The 22,254-nt window shown below is 38.2% G+C and overlaps 1 protein-coding gene across 1 annotated transcript in view; it reads left to right on the top strand.

Annotated features, from left to right (window-relative positions):
• LOC136863926 (cytoplasmic aconitate hydratase) overlaps positions 1–22,254 on the top strand; it is a 781,251-nt gene that overhangs the window by 501,861 nt on the left and 257,136 nt on the right. The window contains exon 10 of the mRNA XM_067140355.2: positions 10,444–10,603. Coding sequence (XP_066996456.1) covers positions 10,444–10,603 — 160 coding nt within the window. The remainder of the gene's footprint in view (positions 1–10,443; positions 10,604–22,254) is intronic.

The raw sequence follows: 22,254 nt of genomic DNA, 5'->3' as shown, positions 1-22,254 counted from the left end.
TTATTGAATGTAAAAATCTTACGTCATTGTAAAGCGGGAAAATATTTTCCGGAACGGCGTTCCGGCTCGTTCCGGTCCAACTAAACCACTGGTAGTAGTCATACCTAACTTTGACAGGTCGGTCATGTTGGTGGAACGGTAGGCCTACTACGCTTGCGATCTACTCTGCCTTCGTAGTGTAACTGTTAGTGATGCTAGTTGCCGTCATCGGAGGCCTGGGTTCGATTCCCGGTACTGGGTACTGCCAGAGATTTAAGAATGACAGATGGGCTGGTGCGATGTTAATATGACACTCACCTCCGTTGGGAATGTGTCTGAAAAGAGCTCTGCCAACTCGGGACGAGTGCACGAGTTTTGTCCGGCTCCATGGCTAAATGGTTAGTGTGCTGGCTTGGCAGGGACCCATCCTCACAGAGGCGTAGGTCGTCTAGGTATTTATTTATTTATTTATTTATTTATTTATTTATTTATTTATTTATTTATTTATTTATTTATTTATATACTCCGCACTACAGGATTTCTAATCCCAATTACAGTGGCAATTGTTTACATGTGTTTATTTTTCAGTGTTTCGAAACTGTCTAATAATCTAATATTTAAACTATTCTAATATTATATTTACAATGAGAAAGAAATAATATTTCATACCTAATCCGCACAAGAAATAAGTAGATAAAAACATAATTTCGTATCAAAATTAGTCTAATAACCTAAAATCTGAACTAATCTAATATTATACTTACAGTGGGAAAGAAATACTACTTCATATCTAATCTAATTTAAACTTTACAAGAAAGAGTAAAATAAAAAATAAAAACAAAATTTCATGTCTAGACTTATTTTCTTCTAGTTCTAACACCTATTATTACATTTACGGGATAGTGCTTACGGTAGGTATCCACAAAGATGCGCACGAAATGCTGTCGGTACAGTTATTCACATCTAATTACAAATTAAACACACACATAACCTTAATCACTGCTGTCACAAACAATACACTTACATCACAAACCGCCGTTTTCACAATTGCCTATCACTCTACATGGATATTGCAACCTTAAGGCCGGTCTCCACTGATTAACATTTAACGACAACATGTTAAATGTTTACTGGTAACACCATCAACATATTAAATGTTGAATACTTTTTCATTTAACATTGTGTCCACACTTAATAAACATGTTAAACTTGACTTCCTTTGTCTGTATACAAGTAGTTCATTACATCAATGTGTGGTAATACATTTAGGTGGTGTCTAGTATTTTCAAACAAGGGCAATGGGCTCAAATGAAGAGGATTACCGGGCGAGTTCGCCGTGCGGTTAGGGGCACGCGGCTGTGAGCTTGCATCCGGGAGATAGTGGGTTCGAATCCCACTGCCGGCAGCACTGAAGATGTTTTTCCGTGGTTTCCCATGTTCACACCAGGCAAATGCTGGGGCTGTACCTTAATGCCACGGTCGCTTCCTTCCAAATCCTAGGCCTTTCCTATCTCATCGTCGCCGTAAGACATATCTGTCTAGGTGCGACATAAAGCCACTAGCAATAAGAAAAAGATGAAGAGGATTTGGCCTTTGTTATTGCCACTGTTGCTTCTTGTTACGATTTAGAAATGGTTTTATTAGGCATATTTCCTCCCCTCATCCTGCTCATTGCTTCAAAAACAAACCACTTTGAAGTATAAACTTCGTCTGCTTCCGCCCCCGACTTTCGACTTTTCTGAACTTTTTGCAATTCTCGACTGTACTGGGAGTGGATGGACGCTAGTTTTTCTTCGATGCACTTGCGGGAACAGTTATAGATAATTTCGAGTTCCTGGAAACTGTCTGCTTTCTTCGCTTTATCTCTGTATTCTTTTGATAAGACATCCCACAAACAAGGCCTTTCTATTATATCATTAATTAGGTCCAGAGTAATCTCTTTGCTCCACTCCATTTCTGACTAGAAATTTTCCACTTTGAAGTATAAACTTCGTCTGCTTCCGCCCCCGACTTTCGACTTTTCTGAACTTTTTGCAATTCTCGACTGTACTGGGAGTGGATGGACGCTAGTTTTTCTTCGATGCACTTGCGGGAACAGTTATAGATAATTTCGAGTTCCTGGAAACTGTCTGCTTTCTTCGCTTTATCTCTGTATTCTTTTGATAAGACATCCCACAAACAAGGCCTTTCTATTATATCATTAATTAGGTCCAGAGTAATCTCTTTGCTCCACTCCATTTCTGACTAGAAATTTTAGTACCGGTATAGTGCAGAGAGAATGACATACGTGCGCGTTCTTTATTTGTAGCTTTAACATAGAGAATGAGTGCTGTAACTATTATCCTACATCACGAGAAGCACGTCGCTTGCGTCGTTTAGGCTGTCTGTTGGTATGGAAACAGCACGGAAGTTGTCGAAGCTGTGCCGACATCTCACGAACAACGAATTGACATGTTTTCCACTTTGGAGCGGAAAACACGCCAACATGTTAAAAGTGTTAACCTCAACATTCTGAGTTAACATGCAAAGTCAATTGGGAGACACAATCACAATATACGTGTCAATTGTAACATGTTTAATTTTAAAAGTGCTAAATGTTAACTGGTGACACCATCAACATATTAAATGTTGAATACTGTTTCATTTAACATTGTGTCCAAACTTAATAAATATGATAAACTTGACTCCCTTTGTCTGTATACAGGTAGTTCATTATATCAATTTGTGGTAATACATTTAGGTGGTGTCTAGTATTTTCAAACAAGGACAATGGACTCAGATGAAGAAGATTACCGGGCGAGTTGGCCGTGCGGTTAGGGGCACGCGGTTGTGAGCTTGCATCCGGGAGATAATGGGTTCGAATCCCACTGCTGGCAGCTCTGAAGATGGTTTTCCGTGGTTTCCCATTTTCGCACCAGGCAAATGCTGGGGCTGTACCATAATTAATGCCACGGTCGCTTCCTTCCAAATCCTAGGCCTTTCCTATCTCATCGTCGCCATAAGACCTATCTGTGTCGGTGCGACGTAAAGCCACTAGCAAAAAGAAAAAACTGATGAAGGATTTGGCCTTTGTTATTTCCAGGGTTTTATTAGGCATATTTCCTCCCCCCATCCTGCTCATTGCTTCAAAAGCAAACCACTTTAAAGTATAAACTTCTCCCGCTCCCGCCCCCGACTTCCGACTTTTCTGAACTTTTTTGTATTTCTTGACTGTACTGGAAGCGGAGGGATGTTAGTTCTTTTTCGATGCACTCGTGGGAACAATCATAGATAATTTTGAGTTCCTGGGAACTGTCAGCTTTCTTCGGTTTATCTCTGTTGAGAAACATTTTTAATACTAATAGCTAACAGAGTGTGGGGTAATAAGCTTACTTTTGACAACATACCATATAAGTTCTGGGAAAAGGAGATTGGCGTTCGGTTTCCCCATTAATTTTCAGGTTAAGATATTTTACTGTCATTGAAATAAAACTATGAATTCGTTTGATAGAACAAAATATATTCTTTAAATAATATATAAAAAATGGTGAGTCTTGTTGCGATAAAACAGATGAGAATATGAAATTATGACATTGCAACTGAAAGAAACTAGGCATGAATTTCAATTCTTCTTGACCGGACATTTAACAATTTATACAAAATATATCCCTCACTGTTTCACTTGACTGTACCTTCAACACTTTGAGTGTAATTACGACGTATTCCTTAAATCTGGTGTTTACTGTAGATGTGTCACGCCTAATTTAGCGATGTATCCATATGACTGCTTCTTCTCCATATCATATGATTTCTTGGTAAATCTGTATGGTATCACTTCTATGCAAGTGTGTCCCTCTGTGACTCCATGGTAAGCCTTTGCATCCATATCTTCAACTAGGTGACCCAGCTTTGGCCTCACTCTCTCAATGACCAACAACTAATGGCTCATTGAGTCTTCTTCATCTCGTTCACACAATGACCAACTGTGGTCTTTGCTTCCAGTAGAATAATGACTGTTCACTTATCCATTTGACTTCTTCACTGTTCAGCTTCCGTTTAACTAATGACTGACGCTACAATATGCACCCACCTTATATAGGTACAGCATGGCACACCTACGTAATCTCCAGAAATAACAATGACCTACTCCCACATACTCGACAAGTATTACATGTAATGATGAAATCCCCTGGGGCGGCTGAGTATCTGAGCGCATTGCTAAATGCTCCCGATGACGTAGCCATGACGTGGCGATGACTTGACAGAATCACCAGCAGTATTGCACAATGTAACGATGTCACACTCAACATCTGATATATAACAATTCTCACTGTACATATCTTGAGTGTTATTCTACACATACGTATATATGTATACATCTAAGTACAATCCTGCAAGCGACAAGCATTGCAAAATTGAATTGAATAAGAATGATAATTACAATAATAGTAATGATATCACAGATAAAATAATAATAATAATAATAATAATAATAATAATAATAATAATAATAATAATAATAAAATACAGATATTACCTTGTAACGGGATTTGAACTGTTACACTGTATTCCTTTGATTAGACAACCCACAAACAAGGCCTTTCTATTATATCATTAAGTCCAGAGTAATCTTCTTGCTCTACTCCATTTCTGGATATAAATTTTAGTACCGGTATAGTGCAGAGAGATTGACATACGTGCGTGTACTGTATTGGTGGCTTATAACAAAGAAAATGAGTGTTGCAGAGTGTTGTTACTATAATCCTACTTCATGAGAAGCACGTCGTTTGCGTCGTTTAGGCTATCTGTTGGTATGGAAACCGCACGGAATTTGTCGAAGCTGTGCCGACATCCCACGAACAAGCATGTCACATGTGGTCACAAGTATAACCTGTTAACTCGTAACTCTACTGAACAATAACTCGTCATTACCATCAAGACCACTTCCTTATCTACGTGCTTGGCCAGGCTTCTAGAAAGATTCTTTACCAAAATACCTTCTATTAATTCTCGAGTGTAACAACATGGTTATAATGTACGGTACAGAATGTTCTACCATGATCTAGTGCCATTTTGGAAGTTGCAGTGTGTTTCATCATTCTGTAGCAGATTACACATCATATACAGGTAATAATAAATTATATACAGGTTCTTACATTAAATGAACTGATATGAATGTCTATACACAGTGCATGTTTCATGACATAACCTCACAAACAACGCAATCGTATCGTATGTACATATGGTGTATTATTAATAATAATACAAATACTAACTGGATATAACACTTCATAACCATACATCAAAGTAATAATAATAATAATAATAATAATAATAATAATCATAATCATAAAATAATGATAATAGTAATTCGAGCTCGATACCGGTACTTGCATTATTTACCCATGGGCGAGATAATATTGTTTTCAAGCTATATTTGTTTATTATCACACTTGCGTCAGATTTAATGTAGAATGTTTAAAATCAAATCAGCATTACAAGTTATTTAGAGAGTTCTCACAGTAATGTGAATGGTTATAGAAACAGGTCTAAAGAATTATTTTTCTGAGCTGCACTGTTGTAGAGTGGGGAATTTTTCTAAGTGGTTGTTCTGACTCTTTTATTCTGAACAGTTACATCGCATTGAAGCGGGGCACGTGAACGCTCAAGATGCATAAACAGTCAGGGATGTCCATAATAGAATTTACAGTTTTGAACAGAAACTGAATGTCATCCTTTTGTCTACTCAGTTCCAAGCTTCCTGTTTCAAAATTTAGGAGAAGTTCGTTGTATGCTATGTGGGAATAATTACCGTTTTTTTTGAAATGTAAGTATTTTAAATATCTAACGTAAATAAATAAATGAATGAGTTTAATCCAGTATTCATTTATTTATTTATTTATTTTTTTGCTAGGGGCTTTACGTCGCACCGACACAGATAGGTCTTATGGCGACGATGGGATAGGAAAGGCCTAGGAGTTGGAAGGAAGCGACCGTGGCCTTAATTAAGGTACAGCCCCAGCATTTACCGGGTGTGAAAATGGGAAACCACGTAAAACCATTTTCAGGGCTGCCGATAGTGGGACTCGAACCTACTATCTCCCGGATGCAAGCTCACAGCCGCGTGCCTCTACGCACCATTTATTTATTTATTTACGTTAATACTATGAGCCCCGAAAACCCACGTTCATTATTTTAAATATCTTTTGGATTTTTTTCGATCTTTGCAATATATATTTTGTTTCCTGGATTCCTTTCAATGCTTGCGTATTCTACTTTGGGCCTGACGAGGGAGAGAGAGAGGGGGAGAGGGAGAGAGATTTATTTTAGGCGTTTAGAGGGGTTGACATTCATCATCTCAAATCTTAATGTCCGTAGGCGTATGACTCAGCAACTACCTTTTGTATTTGTGGGGTACCGGGCTGAGTGGCTCAGACGGTTGAGGCGCTGGTCTTCTGACCCTAACTTGGCAGGTTCATATTTGGTGGTATTTGAAAGTGCTCAAGTACGTCAGCCTCGTGTCGGTAGATTTACTGGCACGTGAAAGAACGCCTGCGGGACAAAAGTCCGGCTCCTCGGCATCTCTGAAAACCGCAAAAGTAGTTAATGGGACGTAAAGCCATTATTATTATTATTATTATTATTATTATTATTATTATTATTATTATTATTATTATTATGGGGTTACCCGTGGAACAGCAGAGGTGAAAGAAGGTGCGGGCTGGAATGGGTCTAACTACAAAACCGAGAAATGAATTAAAATTTCATTAACGGTTATATTTTCAAAACAGCCAAACTTAACAGATTTGATATAGAATTTGAACATACAACAAATAACAAGAAGTTAACAAATTAGGTACAAGACCAGGAAATCCAAGATATAGAGATATTTTAACGATCTGGGCTTCAAGCCCCACCTTTTACAATTCCTGAGCTCTCAGCTCACAACCACATATTACCAAAGGGCAGAAATCCCCTTATTGTACGGAGCACTTGCTCCCACCTTTTACCCTCAAGCCTCCCAGAGGCACTTTTCAAACATAAGAAAGAGCTGAGCTGCTTTCAATTTTTCAAGCCTATTAAAGGCAATACCAGACTATTACACTAAATTGCCATCAAGGCACTGCTTACATCAAATGAAACGGGGATGTCTCGTACCCAACCTACTGGGTCTCAGTGGAAAAGAACAGATTAATTAAATGGCCCAAAATACCAAGATGAATGGAGGCGTTGCTTGCACTCCTACATGAAACCTTATAAAACCTAAGGGGCACTAGGCCGATGATACAGGGGCTATTCCCAAACTAGGGAGCTGACTCGTATAAGAAAAAAAATTTTAACACCTTAAGAAGAGAAGTAAATCGGTTATGAAAACGTAGTCACCTCAAATCAAAAACGAAGGGGAGCTCGAGAGGGTAAAGCACTCTCTATCCCTAATTTACAGTTAAAGTAATAAGAAAATTTTACATAAGCCGGCACTAAGTTAAATTTTTAGACAGGTAGGTTACATTGAAAAGGTTTCGTACCTTCCCCGAGGGTTAAACTGCTGAGCTAGCAAGAAATAAAGATGTTAAACGGCCATTACCTTTGTTGAAGAGCTGTTGCCCGAAGGAGGAGGCGCTAACCGCCCCCTGCTATACTTCCATACACTAGGCTAGATGTTATTGAAGTGGCCAAGAGCTGTGAAAATCAGCAGTTTTATACCCTCGTGGAAGATTCGAGACCTTTCATGAATAATTAAGACACACCCACAGCGTTTATTGGCTGACAAAAATTTAGACATCAAAATTGGAGAAGAAAAGACACGATTGGCTGAAAATTAATGACAGAAGTTATTGATTGGCTAACTTCAAAACTGGCGGAAAGAAAATATTTATATTGCCAACCCACAAATGTAAGAACGAAATTTAGTAAAGAACAAACTTATGAATACAAAATTTCTTCAAATAAATTTCTACCACTTCGCACCAGGGTGCATGGTCATAGTTTTGTAGACACATCTATCAGAGAATGTCCACACTTCTTGATAATTAGTAAACAAAAGCAGTTCGAAATTAACACAGTGACATCTTCTGAGAAACTGTTGAGATAATTCAGTTTTTAAAGTTCAGAGTTTCTGCTGTAGGGGGAGTACTTTAAGGCGGAAAATTCAAAAGTGCGGCGTAGAGGTGTACCAACCGGTACAATTATTATTGTTATTATTATTCTATGTGGTGTGAAGGTGAGTTCTTGGTCTAATAATATCCTGAGGTCTTTAACATCATTTACTGGTTTCAGATCATCGTAACCTACTTTATAGTTAGAGGAAATACATATTTTATTTCGGGTGAACGACATCGATACACATTTCTCTACGTTTAAATCTAATTGATTTTCAGTCGTCCAATGTATTAAGTTACTTAAGTTAGCCTGGAGAAGTTTGCAGTCGTTAATGGTGACAATGGATTTGAATATCTTAAAGTTGTCGGCGTTGAGACACTCCAAGAATTTTGTTCGTTCAGGTAAGTCATTGATCAGTGCCACAAACATCCACGGCGCTAGATTAGATCCCTGGACTATTCCTGAATATGCAGGGTATTCTCTGGAGAGTTTCTTTGATAAATAACATACTGTTTTCTATCTTTTGTAGGAGCTGAAAAGACATGGTAGTGGGCAATATAATCCAAGCTTTTTTTTAAAGAGTATGTCGTGGTCAATTTTTTTCAAAGGCCCTTTTGAAGTCAGTAAACATTGCATCTATCTGGGCACCTCTATCAAGTTCTGCCGACATTGATTGCGTAAAATTTACGAGATTTGTAACTGTAGATCGCCCCGAAATAAAAGGTTTTGTATAGACTGTGAGTCGGTGAAATAATATAAATTCGAAAACCTTGGCTATAGCTGAAAGAATTTATATTGGTCCGTAGTTTTTTTATTAACATTGCATTACCCGATTTAAACACGGACATACTCGGGACAGTTTCCATACTGAGGGAAATATGGATGTTTTGAGAATTAAGTTACAATTGAAGAGGAGAGGATATTTCAGTACATCTTTTCAACCTTTTATAACATACGGCGGTATCTGATCTGGTCCCGCGGTTTGGCTTGAGCTTTCTTAACGCTAGTTCAGCATCATCTGCAGTAATGCTGTCAGTGTGGATAATGCCAGTGGTTCCCGGTGGAACCCATGGAATGTTATACTGAGCTCTTTCTTGAGAATATACAGACTGAAAGTCCGTTGCAGTCCCTTCCTCAATGTTTCTATCATTGTCTAATAATTTACAGTCGTATTCATAGGTATTGCGATTATTGTTGTTTTTTCTTTTATTCTTAACCCGCGTCTAAAATGTACCAATATCCTACTCTACAGTTTTTATATAATCGTTATATGAGGATTTAATTGCAGGCTTAGTTTCGGAACTTGGCGTTTTAAATTGCCTATTGTAATATTCTGGAATATACTTCCGTTTTCGGTAATATTCTTTCAGTTTTTGTTTTATGCTCTCTGTGAACCAAATTGGATATGTCCTGACTTTCCACGAGCCCTTTTAGGAACAATTTAATAATGCATAAATTTTAGAATTTTTGTCTGTATCAGTGCATTCATACAGGTCTTCCCGAATAAGATATCTTAGTCCTGTGAACAAGTGTTCAAAATTAGCTTTTAAAAAATTATAAGTATTTTGAGCTTCCCTTTTTCACTTCCTACAGTTTGGAGTGATCTGTACTTCTACTTCTTGGGCGAGGAGGTACAGGGTGTCATCTCGAAAGATGTGCACCGGGTCTCTCTGGAGGCCATTCACCATTATTATTATTATTATTATTATTATTATTATTATTATTATTATTATTATAATATTTACAATTTGTTTTACGTCGCACCGACACAGATAGGTCTTATGGCAACGAATGGATAGGAAAGGCCTAGGAGTGGGAAGGAAACGGCCATGGCCATAATTAAGGAAGATGCCTGACCTTCAAAGAATGAAGGTATCAGCAAAAGAAAGGGAAGGTCCACGCAGGAGTAAAAATAAAAAACTCCCTAGGACTTGCAAATCTGATAACTTCAGGGACAGAAGAAAACAAGTTGACCAAGGGTAGCTGGATAGGAAAGATGAAAATGAGGAGCCTGACAAAAGTAAGTGGAACCAATGCCAGATCAGCTAGATGAACCGTGTTTGCCAGCTCATGCTCCCAAACCGAGAGCCCAAGGTCCCCCTTTAAGTCACCACTTACGACAGGCGGAGATACCTTATTCACATCCGACTCCATTTACAAGGTTTTTTTATTGCTCCTGTAGCTTTTGTTTTTGAATATCCCCCCTCTGAAAAATCCTATCCCTGTCCAAAAAGCATTCTGCGTACAGCCTTATTTAAATTGAAATAATTTTTAATTTTTCTTGGTGTTATAAAGTGAACTATGGTCTGGTGGCTTCTGAAACTGTTTGTGCTTTCTGCTAATGGACTTGTTTAATGTCAGATTTTTTTTTCATCTTTATTTCAGGTTGGGTTCAAAGGATTTGGCCTCTCCTCTGACAAGCTAGGAGCATCGGCTCCATTTATCTTTGACAATCAAGAGTATGTTTTGAGGCATGGGTCAGTTGTCATTGCAGCAATCACGTCATGCACCAATACAAGCAATCCTAGTGTTATGTTGGGTGCAGGTGAGCTTAGGTTTATTTCTGATTATTTGGAAGTTCATGTAATTGTCACCTCAATAAATACAGCAATAGATTTCTTTGTTATCTTCATAATACTCATGTTTTTGGTTATACAAATGCAGAAATGATTGTTCAGTTAACTGGTCAATAGCTTTCTGATAATCACCTATTTAATTAGTTTGACAGTTGTCCTTTGAATAATGGAAAATATTTCAAAACGTGCGCTCACGATCATCGTACATTTGTTGGATCAACCTGAGCATGGCTGGGTTGCATCTGGTCAGGAGCTTTGTTGTTCTTGTTCTGCAAACTGAGGCTTGCTATATGTAAGAGTCTATTATCGATTGAAGAAGAAAATCAAATAAAATAAAATAAAATTCTGGGTAATGCACTATAAGGTGATGTAAATGTTACAATGCTATATGACAGGGAAGTATGCCTCACACAGTGCCCACCAATCTTTAGAATTCATCATGGTCTTGTAATCATCATTATCTCGCTTTTCTCCACACTCAAGTTTATACCATATGTATTTCACAATTCTCATTAAGTGTGCAGCCCTAAAAATTTGCTCTCATCCACTCAACCAATGGAGAGTAGGTTTTTACTGAGAAATAAAGGAAAAACAGAAGAGAGTAGGAAAGAAAGAAAGAAAGAAGGAAGGAAAGATTTGAAAACAAGAATAGCCTGAATTTGCAATACTATATTCAAATGTGCAAGTTTTATTTTTTGTGTGTAATATTCAGTTATCAGTCCATAAACATGTTTGATACACCTCTCCATGTTAACATATCTAAAGCTAGTCTTTTCATCTCATTTGATTATGATTGATTGGTTTGGTCATGTGTTGCCTGATGCATGATGAAGGAGAGTAAACTGAGTTATTTCTTTGAAACAAGTTCTTCTATCAGTACAACTATGCCTAATGGGACTTCAAGGGCGACGTTTATTGCTGGAGATGCAAGTGGCATGTCTAGTACTGAAACTGAAATACCTAACATGGAAAATGCAACTTTCAATGGAATTAGCCCTGCTTGTCATTCGTCCAGGAAACAAAAATGTCAAAGAGCATGGCTGGATATCGTCCCCTGATTGTGTAGCGTATGATTCTGACTGCATGAAATGTACTATGTGCGTTAAATACCTGCAGAATAGGGACTCAAAATGGGCAGTAGGATTTTCTGCTTCCTTGCAAAAGAGAAATGTTTATATTTCGTCAATTTAATGCAGCTTGAAGTACATTCAGAACCAGGAAACACTCCACTTGCCAAATGTGTTAAGAAAATAGTCTTCATTGTTTGAGCATGACAGCTTTATTCAACTCGGCCTGTTTCATAGACATAAACCTTTTACTTACTTCTCTAAACAAGTTGCCCTTGCAACTAAACTGAGTTTAAATATGGAGACAAAACTATATGTACATAGTAAAACCTGAAGATGTTTCATTTATTTCATTGATAAACGGTTACAAGAGGGTGTGGTTAAAAGTATTGAAAAGTATTCAGTATTTCAGGATTTTGTTGACAGTTCCATAGACCAAAATGCTGAAGAGGATGTCATTGTGTACGCTCATTGTATATCTGATGGGGGATATGGGAAGACTTTTGGGGCTTGTGTCTCTCGAAAGTGGTAGGGCAGAGTTGTATTTCACTACTGTTCCTGGGCTACTGGATATCTTAGGGCTTCAAACTATTAAACACTCTACACAAGTTTCCTGAGTGCTTACTGCACTGCAGTAACAAAAGGATCTTGTGAACTTGGATTCAGTTTTGTTAGTGGGATAAAAAGGAAGCAGGGACTTTCCCTGGATGTCATTGCACTAAGAGATGTCATGCAGCTGGCAGTAAATGGACCATCCATTAAAGACTTCAACCCTGATTTAGCTATAGAAAAGTGGTATCTTTCGTTAGGACTGTTCCGTACAAAACAATACATTTTATGTTATGCTGAATGTTAAACAAAATATTTTTTAGGCTTCACTCCCTGAACTTCTGGAGAGTGAGGTAGACCAACAATGTTTGAGGGCTGCATTATGTCCAGTTGTTCATGTACTTTTATACAGTTCATTCCCCATACTATAGTAATAACTTCATATATCTCTCCCTCCCCGTACCCCTAGTTTCATATTATTATTTTGTTATATTATGGCATGGACAATTGAGTTTGTATAATTGGGGAATTCAATAGTTGTTATATTGGTATTGGTATCCCTGCTGCTATATTGGTATTGGTATCCCTGCTGCTAGTGTTGTTGTCATTCTCATTTCAGTTGTTAAGTCATGGCGGACGTTAGCGGACACAGCTACACTGTTGAGGAGCGATTAGTGGCATGTGTGTGGGTGCACGAACGGGCACGTACGGGGCAAACGATGACAGTGATAATGAGTGCATTTAGAGATCACTTTGGCAAACCCCCACCTCGTAAAGCTACTCTGCTTGATTGGGAGAAACATGTGTTTGCTTCAGGCAGTGTCAAAGACAGGCCGCGTAGTGGACGTAAGAAGACGGGGGAAGAAACATGTGCTGCCGTCGCTCAATCGAGCAGTCTCCATTGAAATCCATTCGCAAAAGAGCAGCTGAACTTCAAGTACTGTGGTCAACAATGCATGACCACATTTAAAAAAATTTGAAAATGAAAGGATTTAGGCCGATGCATGTGAATGAATTATCTGACAGTGACATGGAGCAACGAGTTGCAGCCTGCTGTGCTTTGTTGGCACAATTCCCAACTGCCGTGTCTCGCTCAAGAGTGTTATTTTCTGATGAATGTGCGATATATTACAGTTCACATAGGAGGAATGTGGTTTTCTGGTCTGAGGAAAGAGTTGGAAAGGAACCCCCCTCATTTTATGGTATGGGCTGGGATATCATCACGTCACTTGTGCGGACTGTATATTTTTGATTGGTATGCGAATGGAAAATCTTATTTTCATATGTTACAATTTTAGTTAATACCTCAGCTTTAAGACAAGGGAATCATGGGTCATGTGTGGTTACAGCAGGATGGGGCTCCAGCACATTTTGCTATGCAGGTGCGCGAGTTCCTTCATGAAATTTCAAGGCCGCTGGATTGGCCGTGGCTCACCAACATCTCCAGCCCCGTTGAAATGGCCACCACGAAGCCCGGACCTTACCACACCAGACAACTCATTATGGAGAATAATCAGGTCCCATGTGGCTCAACGTCGGTACACGACTAATGAAGAATTGCGCCAAAGTGTGGAGGAAGCCTTTCGTTCCATAAGTCCTGAGATGCTCCGCAAGATGTCATTGAGGACTTGGAGACGGATAGAACTCCGTGTAAGGCATGATGGTGCACATACAGATTCCCTGGATTCATAGTTTTTATATGTAAGTACTCCACTATAATATGAAACGTATGAAACTAGGGGCCGGGGACTTCTCGGACATCCTGTATATGCAAAAAAAAAAAAAAAAAAAAAAAAAAACTTCTTCGCAGTTTCATCCATTACCGTTATATATAGTAGTGGTGACAGATTGCTGTCCCGTCTTAGCCCAGTAACATTCCTAAGACATTCTGTACCAAGCTCGATAGCTGCAGTCGCTTAAGTGCGGCCAGTATCCGGTATTCAGGAGAGCCCCACTGTTGGCAGCCCTGAAGATGGTTTTCCGTGGTTTCCCATTTTCACACCAGGCAAATGCTGGGGCTGTACCTTAATTAAGGGCACGGCCGATTCCTTCATAGTCCTAGCCCTAGCCCATTCCTGTCCCATCGTCACCATAAGACCTATCTGTGTCAATGCAACGTAAAGTGAATAGGAAAAAAAACATTCTGTTCTTACAACTTGGGTCTGGACACAGCTAATTCATTTGCTATGCATTGCTCATAGAATTTCAGTTGTTTGTTCCAAACTCCCTTTCCTACACTGGCTTCTTTAGAACTATATATGTATATTGCACCCGTCATGCCGGGCTCAGCTCGGCCGGTGAGTGAGGATCTCCTGGGGTAGATCGTTCGCTTATCGGCTGTGCGGAAATTTTTAAGTGCAGGGATAGATGATGAACTAGTGGCAAATGAAAGAAAGCTAAATAGGTTTCACACATTTATTGCAACTACTGCTCTTCTCAAATTCTACAAATAATTTACAAAATCTAGGATCTTTTCGTATGATTCATCTTCTTTTATGTCGTTACTAACATGGACACTCCATCGATAAATGGATCAGCAAATGCCTGAGTCTGTAAATATAATATTTAGATTTTAGTTAAAAATTAATTAAATGATTTGAAAGTAAAATTTCCTTCCTCAATGGACTTCATTTAAATCGAGTTTGAAAATGATCATTTTCACTCCTTTCTAAAAATTAAATAAAAAATTTTCTCCCATGAAATTATGGTTGAATCGTCTTCCTTAGCCTTTAAACTAGTTAATAAATTTCCTTTCATAATTATTCAGTAGTTGATCTTCACACAATAACTTGGAATATGACATCATGTTAACCTACATTTACCCATTGATTGATAATAATTGGTTATGTCACGCTTACGAAGTCTATTTTGTGAATTCAATCCACTGATATGACCTATACTTATTTAAATGTATTCGCTAGTTAAGACCCTATTCTTCCTTAAAAACGAATAAAATTCATTAAAGATTTATATTCTGTTAAATAGTGAACCACTGAAGTTGGCACAAAAATGGCCAAAAATCCACGAAAACAGCGAAGAGCATCATCACAAATATGGACTGTAAAATTACAATGAGCAAAACACAGACAAATCACACACACTACATTCACACAAAGATACACGGAAATATTATATACATATTTATACGAATGCTAGCCCTTGATTATTATTTTCAAGTTTATTCAAAGTCGGGGAAATATTCTCATGATGACAATATCGTGGGAAATTCCTCTCATCAACTTGAGATGTGATAGAGCAATGATTATCACTTTATTGAAGAATTCAGTCATACGACGATGTTCAGGGAAAATTTACGAGCAGAAATCATCCGAAAATTTTCGACAAAATTGCCTAAACACAGGTCAGAATCAACATTACGCGCACGCGGTTCATGAGCTGCGATATTTATTTTTATCCTTCCACCATAATTGTGGCTCTCAATTAATCTGCGCTCACAACAAAGAAATTATGTCAGGCATTTTCTTCTTAAATTGACTCAATAATGGATGCACAACTTATCCGCTAAATTCTATAATATCCATCTATCAGTCAAATAATTATAATAGCACAGCAAAAATATATAGATGTATCGGTCAGATACTGCCATTTCCCAGGCCTAAATTAATACAAAATGAGCACACATCAATCTTATTCAATAATAATTATTATTATGCTCATGACCTTAGGTGTTCCTTTACGCGATAATTAGGTTAATTTATTATTATTATTATTATTATTATTATTATTATTATTATTATTATTATTATTATTATTATTATTATTATTATTATTATTATTGGCCGCGCGAGATCATACATGCGGAAGCTACTGCACAACAATATCTCAGATGACTCTATCGCGCTCGGAATCCAACCATACATCGTATAATCGAGGAATGAACTCTGATATAATGGAATCCACGAAATTACTGTCCCATCTGATCTCAATTCAAGTATAAAATTATTCAAATGATCCTAGTTTAACGTTGAGGTCGTATTACTTTTATTTCTCCTGCCACAATGAACTCGGGACAGTTGAAACATTTCTTGATGACATTCACTCAAAAACAAGCTAATAGGTTCAAAATACACACACTCATCATCTCAAACTACCTTCACCAAGAAAGAAGAGATGGAAAATTTCTAACTAATAGAAATTCTTCTAAGCAAATAAGTAGAGGCTATATCATTACACTTTACATTTTACAAATAGAAAGAATAACAATGTTTAAATATTACTTGGTGGTGACTGTCGATCGTAGAACTCGGGCTGATGACCTAGTGCATTACCGCGTTACGCACCATCGATCCTGGTCTCGCCCGTCTGAGCTGCTTCACATTCTACTCGTTCATTGAGGACATGCTGGCACGCTGGAAACCACACCATTCATATTGTAGGAAGACAGGCATCTTGACTTGCACTCGAACCAATAATCTCCTCTGTAGAAGTTCTTGTGAAAGCTGAAACTGAAAATTAAGTCTGAGACAAGTCCAAAACACACACCGCTGTTTGACGAGATGGAAAAGCAACTAATCTTTTGATATCTTCAGTTAATTGTAAATAGAATCTGTGAATGTCTGAACTGCTATCTGTAACATGTTGGAAGCTCTAAATAAGACGAAGTTCTCCAGTGAGCAAAGTGCGTCTTTTCACGTCTGTAGTTGAAGTCAGAATAAAACCCCACTCGTCGCGTTCAGAGGTAGAAATCCAGGGTAAAGTTTCTTTAGGAAAATCCATAATTCACCGTCTTAAGACAGGGGTGCGTCTTCTCATTATACACGATTGGTCACTTCATTAACTTCACACGAAATTTATCACCTGATTGGCTGCCATATTCAGACGTCATATAACTTTGCTAGTATTGATCAAGTGTTAGACACATATTTCGCCTGATCACGTGGTGTTCATGACTGATTTGAAGGTCGTCTGGCTAGCGGTATCTGCTTGTTTCCTCTCGCTCGCTCTGAGCTGGGAATTCCACGCACCTGGTAACTGGTTCTAGTCGACTCAACGTGCTAAAACTCCCTTCCTGGTTCATGAAATAATGTTCCAATTCACAGTAGAAATAAAATATTCTCCCTTAAATGATTTTTACCACTTTTGAAGGGGACAATATATAAATTCTTGCATGGAAGGCTAATATCAAATTCAGCCAATTATGATTGTCTTCATATTATCCTTAGCTGAATTTAGAAAAAAAAAATGGTCAGCTAAGGATAACATGATGGCAATCATAATTTGGAGTCCTATGAATTTTGGTGAAAAATGGAAGGGTATGTATAGATGCTAGGGGCTTTACGTCACACCGACACATAGGTCTTACGGCGACGATGGGATAGGAAAGGCCTAGGAGTTGGAAGGAAGTGGCCGTGGCCTTAATTAAGGTACAGCCCCAGCATTTGCCTGGTGTGAAAATGGGAAACCACGGAAAACCATTTTCAGGGCTGCCGATAGTGCGATTCGAACCTACTATCTCCCGGATGCAAGCTCACAGCCGCGTGCAGGTATGTATAGATAACTTTAAGGCAGAAGTATTTAATCAGCAGTATGTTGAGATAGGCACTATCAGGAGTATGAAGAACAAAAAACGTGCCTGGATCAGACGACCCTCCAGCAGACTTCTGGAACTTGCAGGAATTAAAAGAACCCTCGATCAACTGGCTGACCAATGTTTTCAAGGCAATAGTTGACTTCGACTCTGGCTCTGTTCTCACAGCTCCTCGAAGTGGGATAAAGGCAGCATGGATGAGATGAGGAAAGTCACTGGCGTGCTCTGCAACAAAAGGTTGCCACTACATCTGAAATCCAAAATACAGTACACCTCATGGTGGGAAGTCCTGTTTCATACAGTCATTGGGTTATGAACATTACTGTGTCTTTATCATTAAACAAAAAGGTGAGCCAGCAGAATGTGCAAATTGCCATCCAATTCACCTCCTACTACACAAAATTCCCTTTAAAAAAAAGGGGAAAATAAAAATCCACATTAGTCAATACAGTTGCATTGTGTGTATTTCATATGCATCATCAAATCAAATCAAATCAAAATCTCTTTATTTGCAAATGAGGTGTCTACCTCGGTGGCAAATGGTACACTAAAATACATTATTGTCAAGCACTAATATTAAATTGACAAGAGAAGAAAATTTTCCTATAATACAATATTATAAATTTACGTTAACAATTTTTTCTATTAAACACACAGCTCATCCTTAATAAATTTACATTGTTTACAAAATTCTACTTATAATATCTCCTGTACTACTTACAAATATAGTCAACTGATATACAGTAAGTGGAATTACTTCAAATGATAATATACAACTGGTATAAGATTAATATTTACATTGCATTTATTTATTTACTATTTTTTTTTAACCCGTTCTGGATCCCAAGTAGCATAACGACCTGCTGCGTCTTAACCAGAGCCCCTTTTGCCACCACTTTTCAGAGTTCCTGAAGGGCCTTCACAGCTACCGTAGCGGTCCCAGGGCCCTCGAAGTCCCCACTGTACTTCACCCCTACAGGCAGTCCCCTATTTTGGCTATCCAAACTCCTTAGACCAGGGGATGGAATTAATTTATTCACACACATTTTTTTATTTACAATAACCTGCACTGGTCGAATGCCCTCTAACACTTCATTTATTTTCTCTGTTGCTGTTTATTCTATTCTTGAATATCTGTACAGATTTTGGAAAAGGATCAAACACTACCCCTGGTAAACTGTTCCGCTCCTTCACACCCTTCCCAATGAATGAAAATTTACCCCAATCGCTTCTGCTAAAATTCCTTCTGATTTTATATTTGTGGTCAGTCCTGCCGATATAATTATTTTCCAACTGAAGCCTCTCACGGATATCTCCCCATGCTTCTTCTCCTGTATAGGCTCTATATAATCCTGTAAGTCTAGTTTTCTCCCTTCTCTTACTTAAAGTTTCCCATCCAAGTTCCTCTAACATTTCTGATACACTACTCTCTCCTGAAATCCCCTGTTACAAATCTTGCTGCTTTCCTCTGCACACTATCTATTTCTTTTATTAGGTATTCTTGGTGAGGATCCCAAACACTGTTTGCATATTCCAATAATGGACGAACCATACTCAAGTAACTTTTTTCTTTTAATTCTTTGTTGCATCCTTTAAGTAGCCTCATTATGACATGTAACGATCTGTATGCTTTCCCAAAAATGTCATCAATATGACCCTTCCAGTGCAAATTACTTTCAAATCTCACACCTAGGTATTTGCACTTGCCATCTTTTGGGATAACTACCTCATCCAAAGTATATTCAAATTCAGTTTTAAAGCTCCTGTTTTTAAAAGTTGTAACAGTTGATTTGCCTCCATTAACCTTCATATTATTTTCTTCAACCCATTGTTGGATACTTTCAAGGTCCCTTTGTAATTCTGAACAATCCTCAGTGTTGTTTATTTCCCTATAAATAATAATGCCATCTGCATACAATCTTATTTTTGATGTTATCTTGTTCCCTAAATCATTTGCGTATATTAAGAAAAGTAACGGACCGATTATACTACCCTGTGCAATTCCCTTCCAAACTTTCTCTTCCTGAGATACATTATTTCCTACTTTGACTTTCTGATCCCTTGAATTTAGAAATACCGGGCGAGTTGGCCGTGGGCGTAGAGGCGCGCGGCTGTGAACTTGCATCCGGGAGATAGTAGGTTCGAATCCTACTATCGGCAGCCCTGAAGATGGTTTTCCGTGGTTTCCCATTTTCACACCAGGCAAATGCTGGGGCTGTACCTTAATTAAGGCCACGGCCGCTTCCTACCAACTCCTAGGCCTTTCCTATCCCATCGTCGCCATAAGACCTATCTGAGTCGGTGCGACGTAAAGCCCCTAGCAAAAAAAAAAAAAAGAATTTAGAAATGTTTTTATCCAACATGTAACCCTTACGTCCAATCCTATTCCCTCCAATTTCTTTAATAATATTCCATGTTCCACTCTATCAAAGGCTTTGGAAAGATCTATGGCTATGCAAACTAACTGACCTCCTGAATCCAACTGATCTGATATGTCCTGCTGAAATCCCACCAGTTGTGCCTCATAAGAAAATTTCTTTCTAAATCCATACTGGCTCCTCATGAACCAATTTTTATCATCACATATCCCTCTGATGTACTTCGATATTAAACTCTCCAGTATTTTACAAACTATACTGGTCAGGCTGATTGGTCTGTAGTTCTCTGGTTTCCTTTTATCACCGTTTCCTTTATAAATTGGTATTATTATAGATTCCTTCCATTCCTTTGGTATTACACTATTATTTGTGACATAGTCAAAGAGAAATTTTAAATAAGGCACTATGTACCACCCCATTGTCTTTAATACCCCCCCAGTAATTTGATCACTTCCTGCTGCTTTTCCTTGCTGAAGCAGTTGGATTTCTCTGAAAATATCTTTGTTTGTGAATGAGAAGCTTCTTGTTTCCCTCTGTCTCTCTCCCTCTCTATTTTCTGTTTTGGTTTCCAACTCTTGACAATCATCTACTGAATCTCTAAATTCCCTACTAAATAGGTTTGCTTTCTCAGTATCTGTTAAATAGTGTTCACCCCCTTCTCCCATCATTGTAGGAATTTGGATTCCTTTTCCTTTTTGATTCCTGATATATGAATACAGCATTTTCCATTTCCCTTTGTGGTCATTACCCTCTTGAAGTATGCCATTCATATAATTCTCTTTTGCTTCCTTTTTCACTCTATTCAGTTCCCTTATTAGCTGTTTCCTAGTTTCTCTACTCTCCCTACCCTCTTTGATTTTCCTGTTTACTATTCTACATTTTCTTTTTAACTTTCTTTTTTCCCTTGTATAATAAACAGGGTCTGAGGTCATTTTACCCTTCTTAACAGGTACAAATCTCTTCTCTCCTTCCCAAATGATTCCTTTAAATTTAGCCCAAAGTGTATCCACGTTATTCCCTTCACTTATCCAACAACTGAATTGTGATTTAAGGTAAGTCCCAAATTCATCAACTTTAGTTTTTCTGTACAATTTCTTGTCTTGTGTAACCCTCTTATTAAGCCTTTTTGGTACGAGTCCTACATCCATTATTACAGCCTTATGGTCTCCTATTCCTTCAATTACCTCAGTTTTATAAACAATTTCCCATGGTTTAACCAAGAATACATCTAGTAAGTTATTGAGACGAGTCAGTTCTTGTACTACTTGTGTAAATCCTCCCTCCCAAATTAGCTTATTTGCCAGTTTCTCTTCATGGGCTTCACTTGCAGCTCCTTTCCATTCAACTTCAGGCAAATTTAGGTCTCCCCCAATTATTACCATATCATTATTATTGTTTTTACGAGTATAATATATTATTTTCTCAAAGATTTCCATGTCTCTTTCCTCTCTTCCAGGCCTGTATGTTCCTATAATTCCCACCTCCTTCATATTATCACAAACTAATTTTATCCCTAATATTTCATCCCTTTCATCAGTAAACCATTCATGTGAACAGTAAGTTTCCTTCACCGGAATAAACACCCCCCCCCCCTCCCTTTTTATCTCCTCGGTCTCTACGATAGACTGTGTACCCTTCTGGAAATACTTCTGTATTACCCACCCCTTCTTTCAACCACGATTCCATTCCTATCACCACATCAGTCTCATAAGATTCCATCAATGTACCGAATTTTAATTGTTTATTTACTACACTTCGACAGTTTACCAAGAGCAATCTCAGACCCCCTTCCTCCCTAAAACTTGACTGTTGCAATTGGGTAACTTGAAATTCCTTACTATCCTGAGTTTCTTTTTCTAGTTAACTGAGCCAGCTTGAAGTACAGCTGGCTCTTTCTACTAGTTTTCCTGGTCAGTATTATAACTCAGTACGTAACATTGTGAATATGAGATTCATAAAGTGCACAGATTGAAGATGTTTATGAGAATCATTGATTGATGACTGCGTGAAATTGTCAGCATAAGTACCAACCACTGCGGCTTCATCAAAGGTGCTGGAGCAACTGGTGGAATCTTTGT

The sequence above is a fragment of the Anabrus simplex genome, chromosome 2 (genome assembly GCF_040414725.1).
Source record: "Anabrus simplex isolate iqAnaSimp1 chromosome 2, ASM4041472v1, whole genome shotgun sequence".
Lineage (NCBI taxonomy): Eukaryota > Metazoa > Arthropoda > Insecta > Orthoptera > Tettigoniidae > Anabrus > Anabrus simplex.
This window is presented reverse-complemented; position numbering and strand designations above follow the sequence as displayed.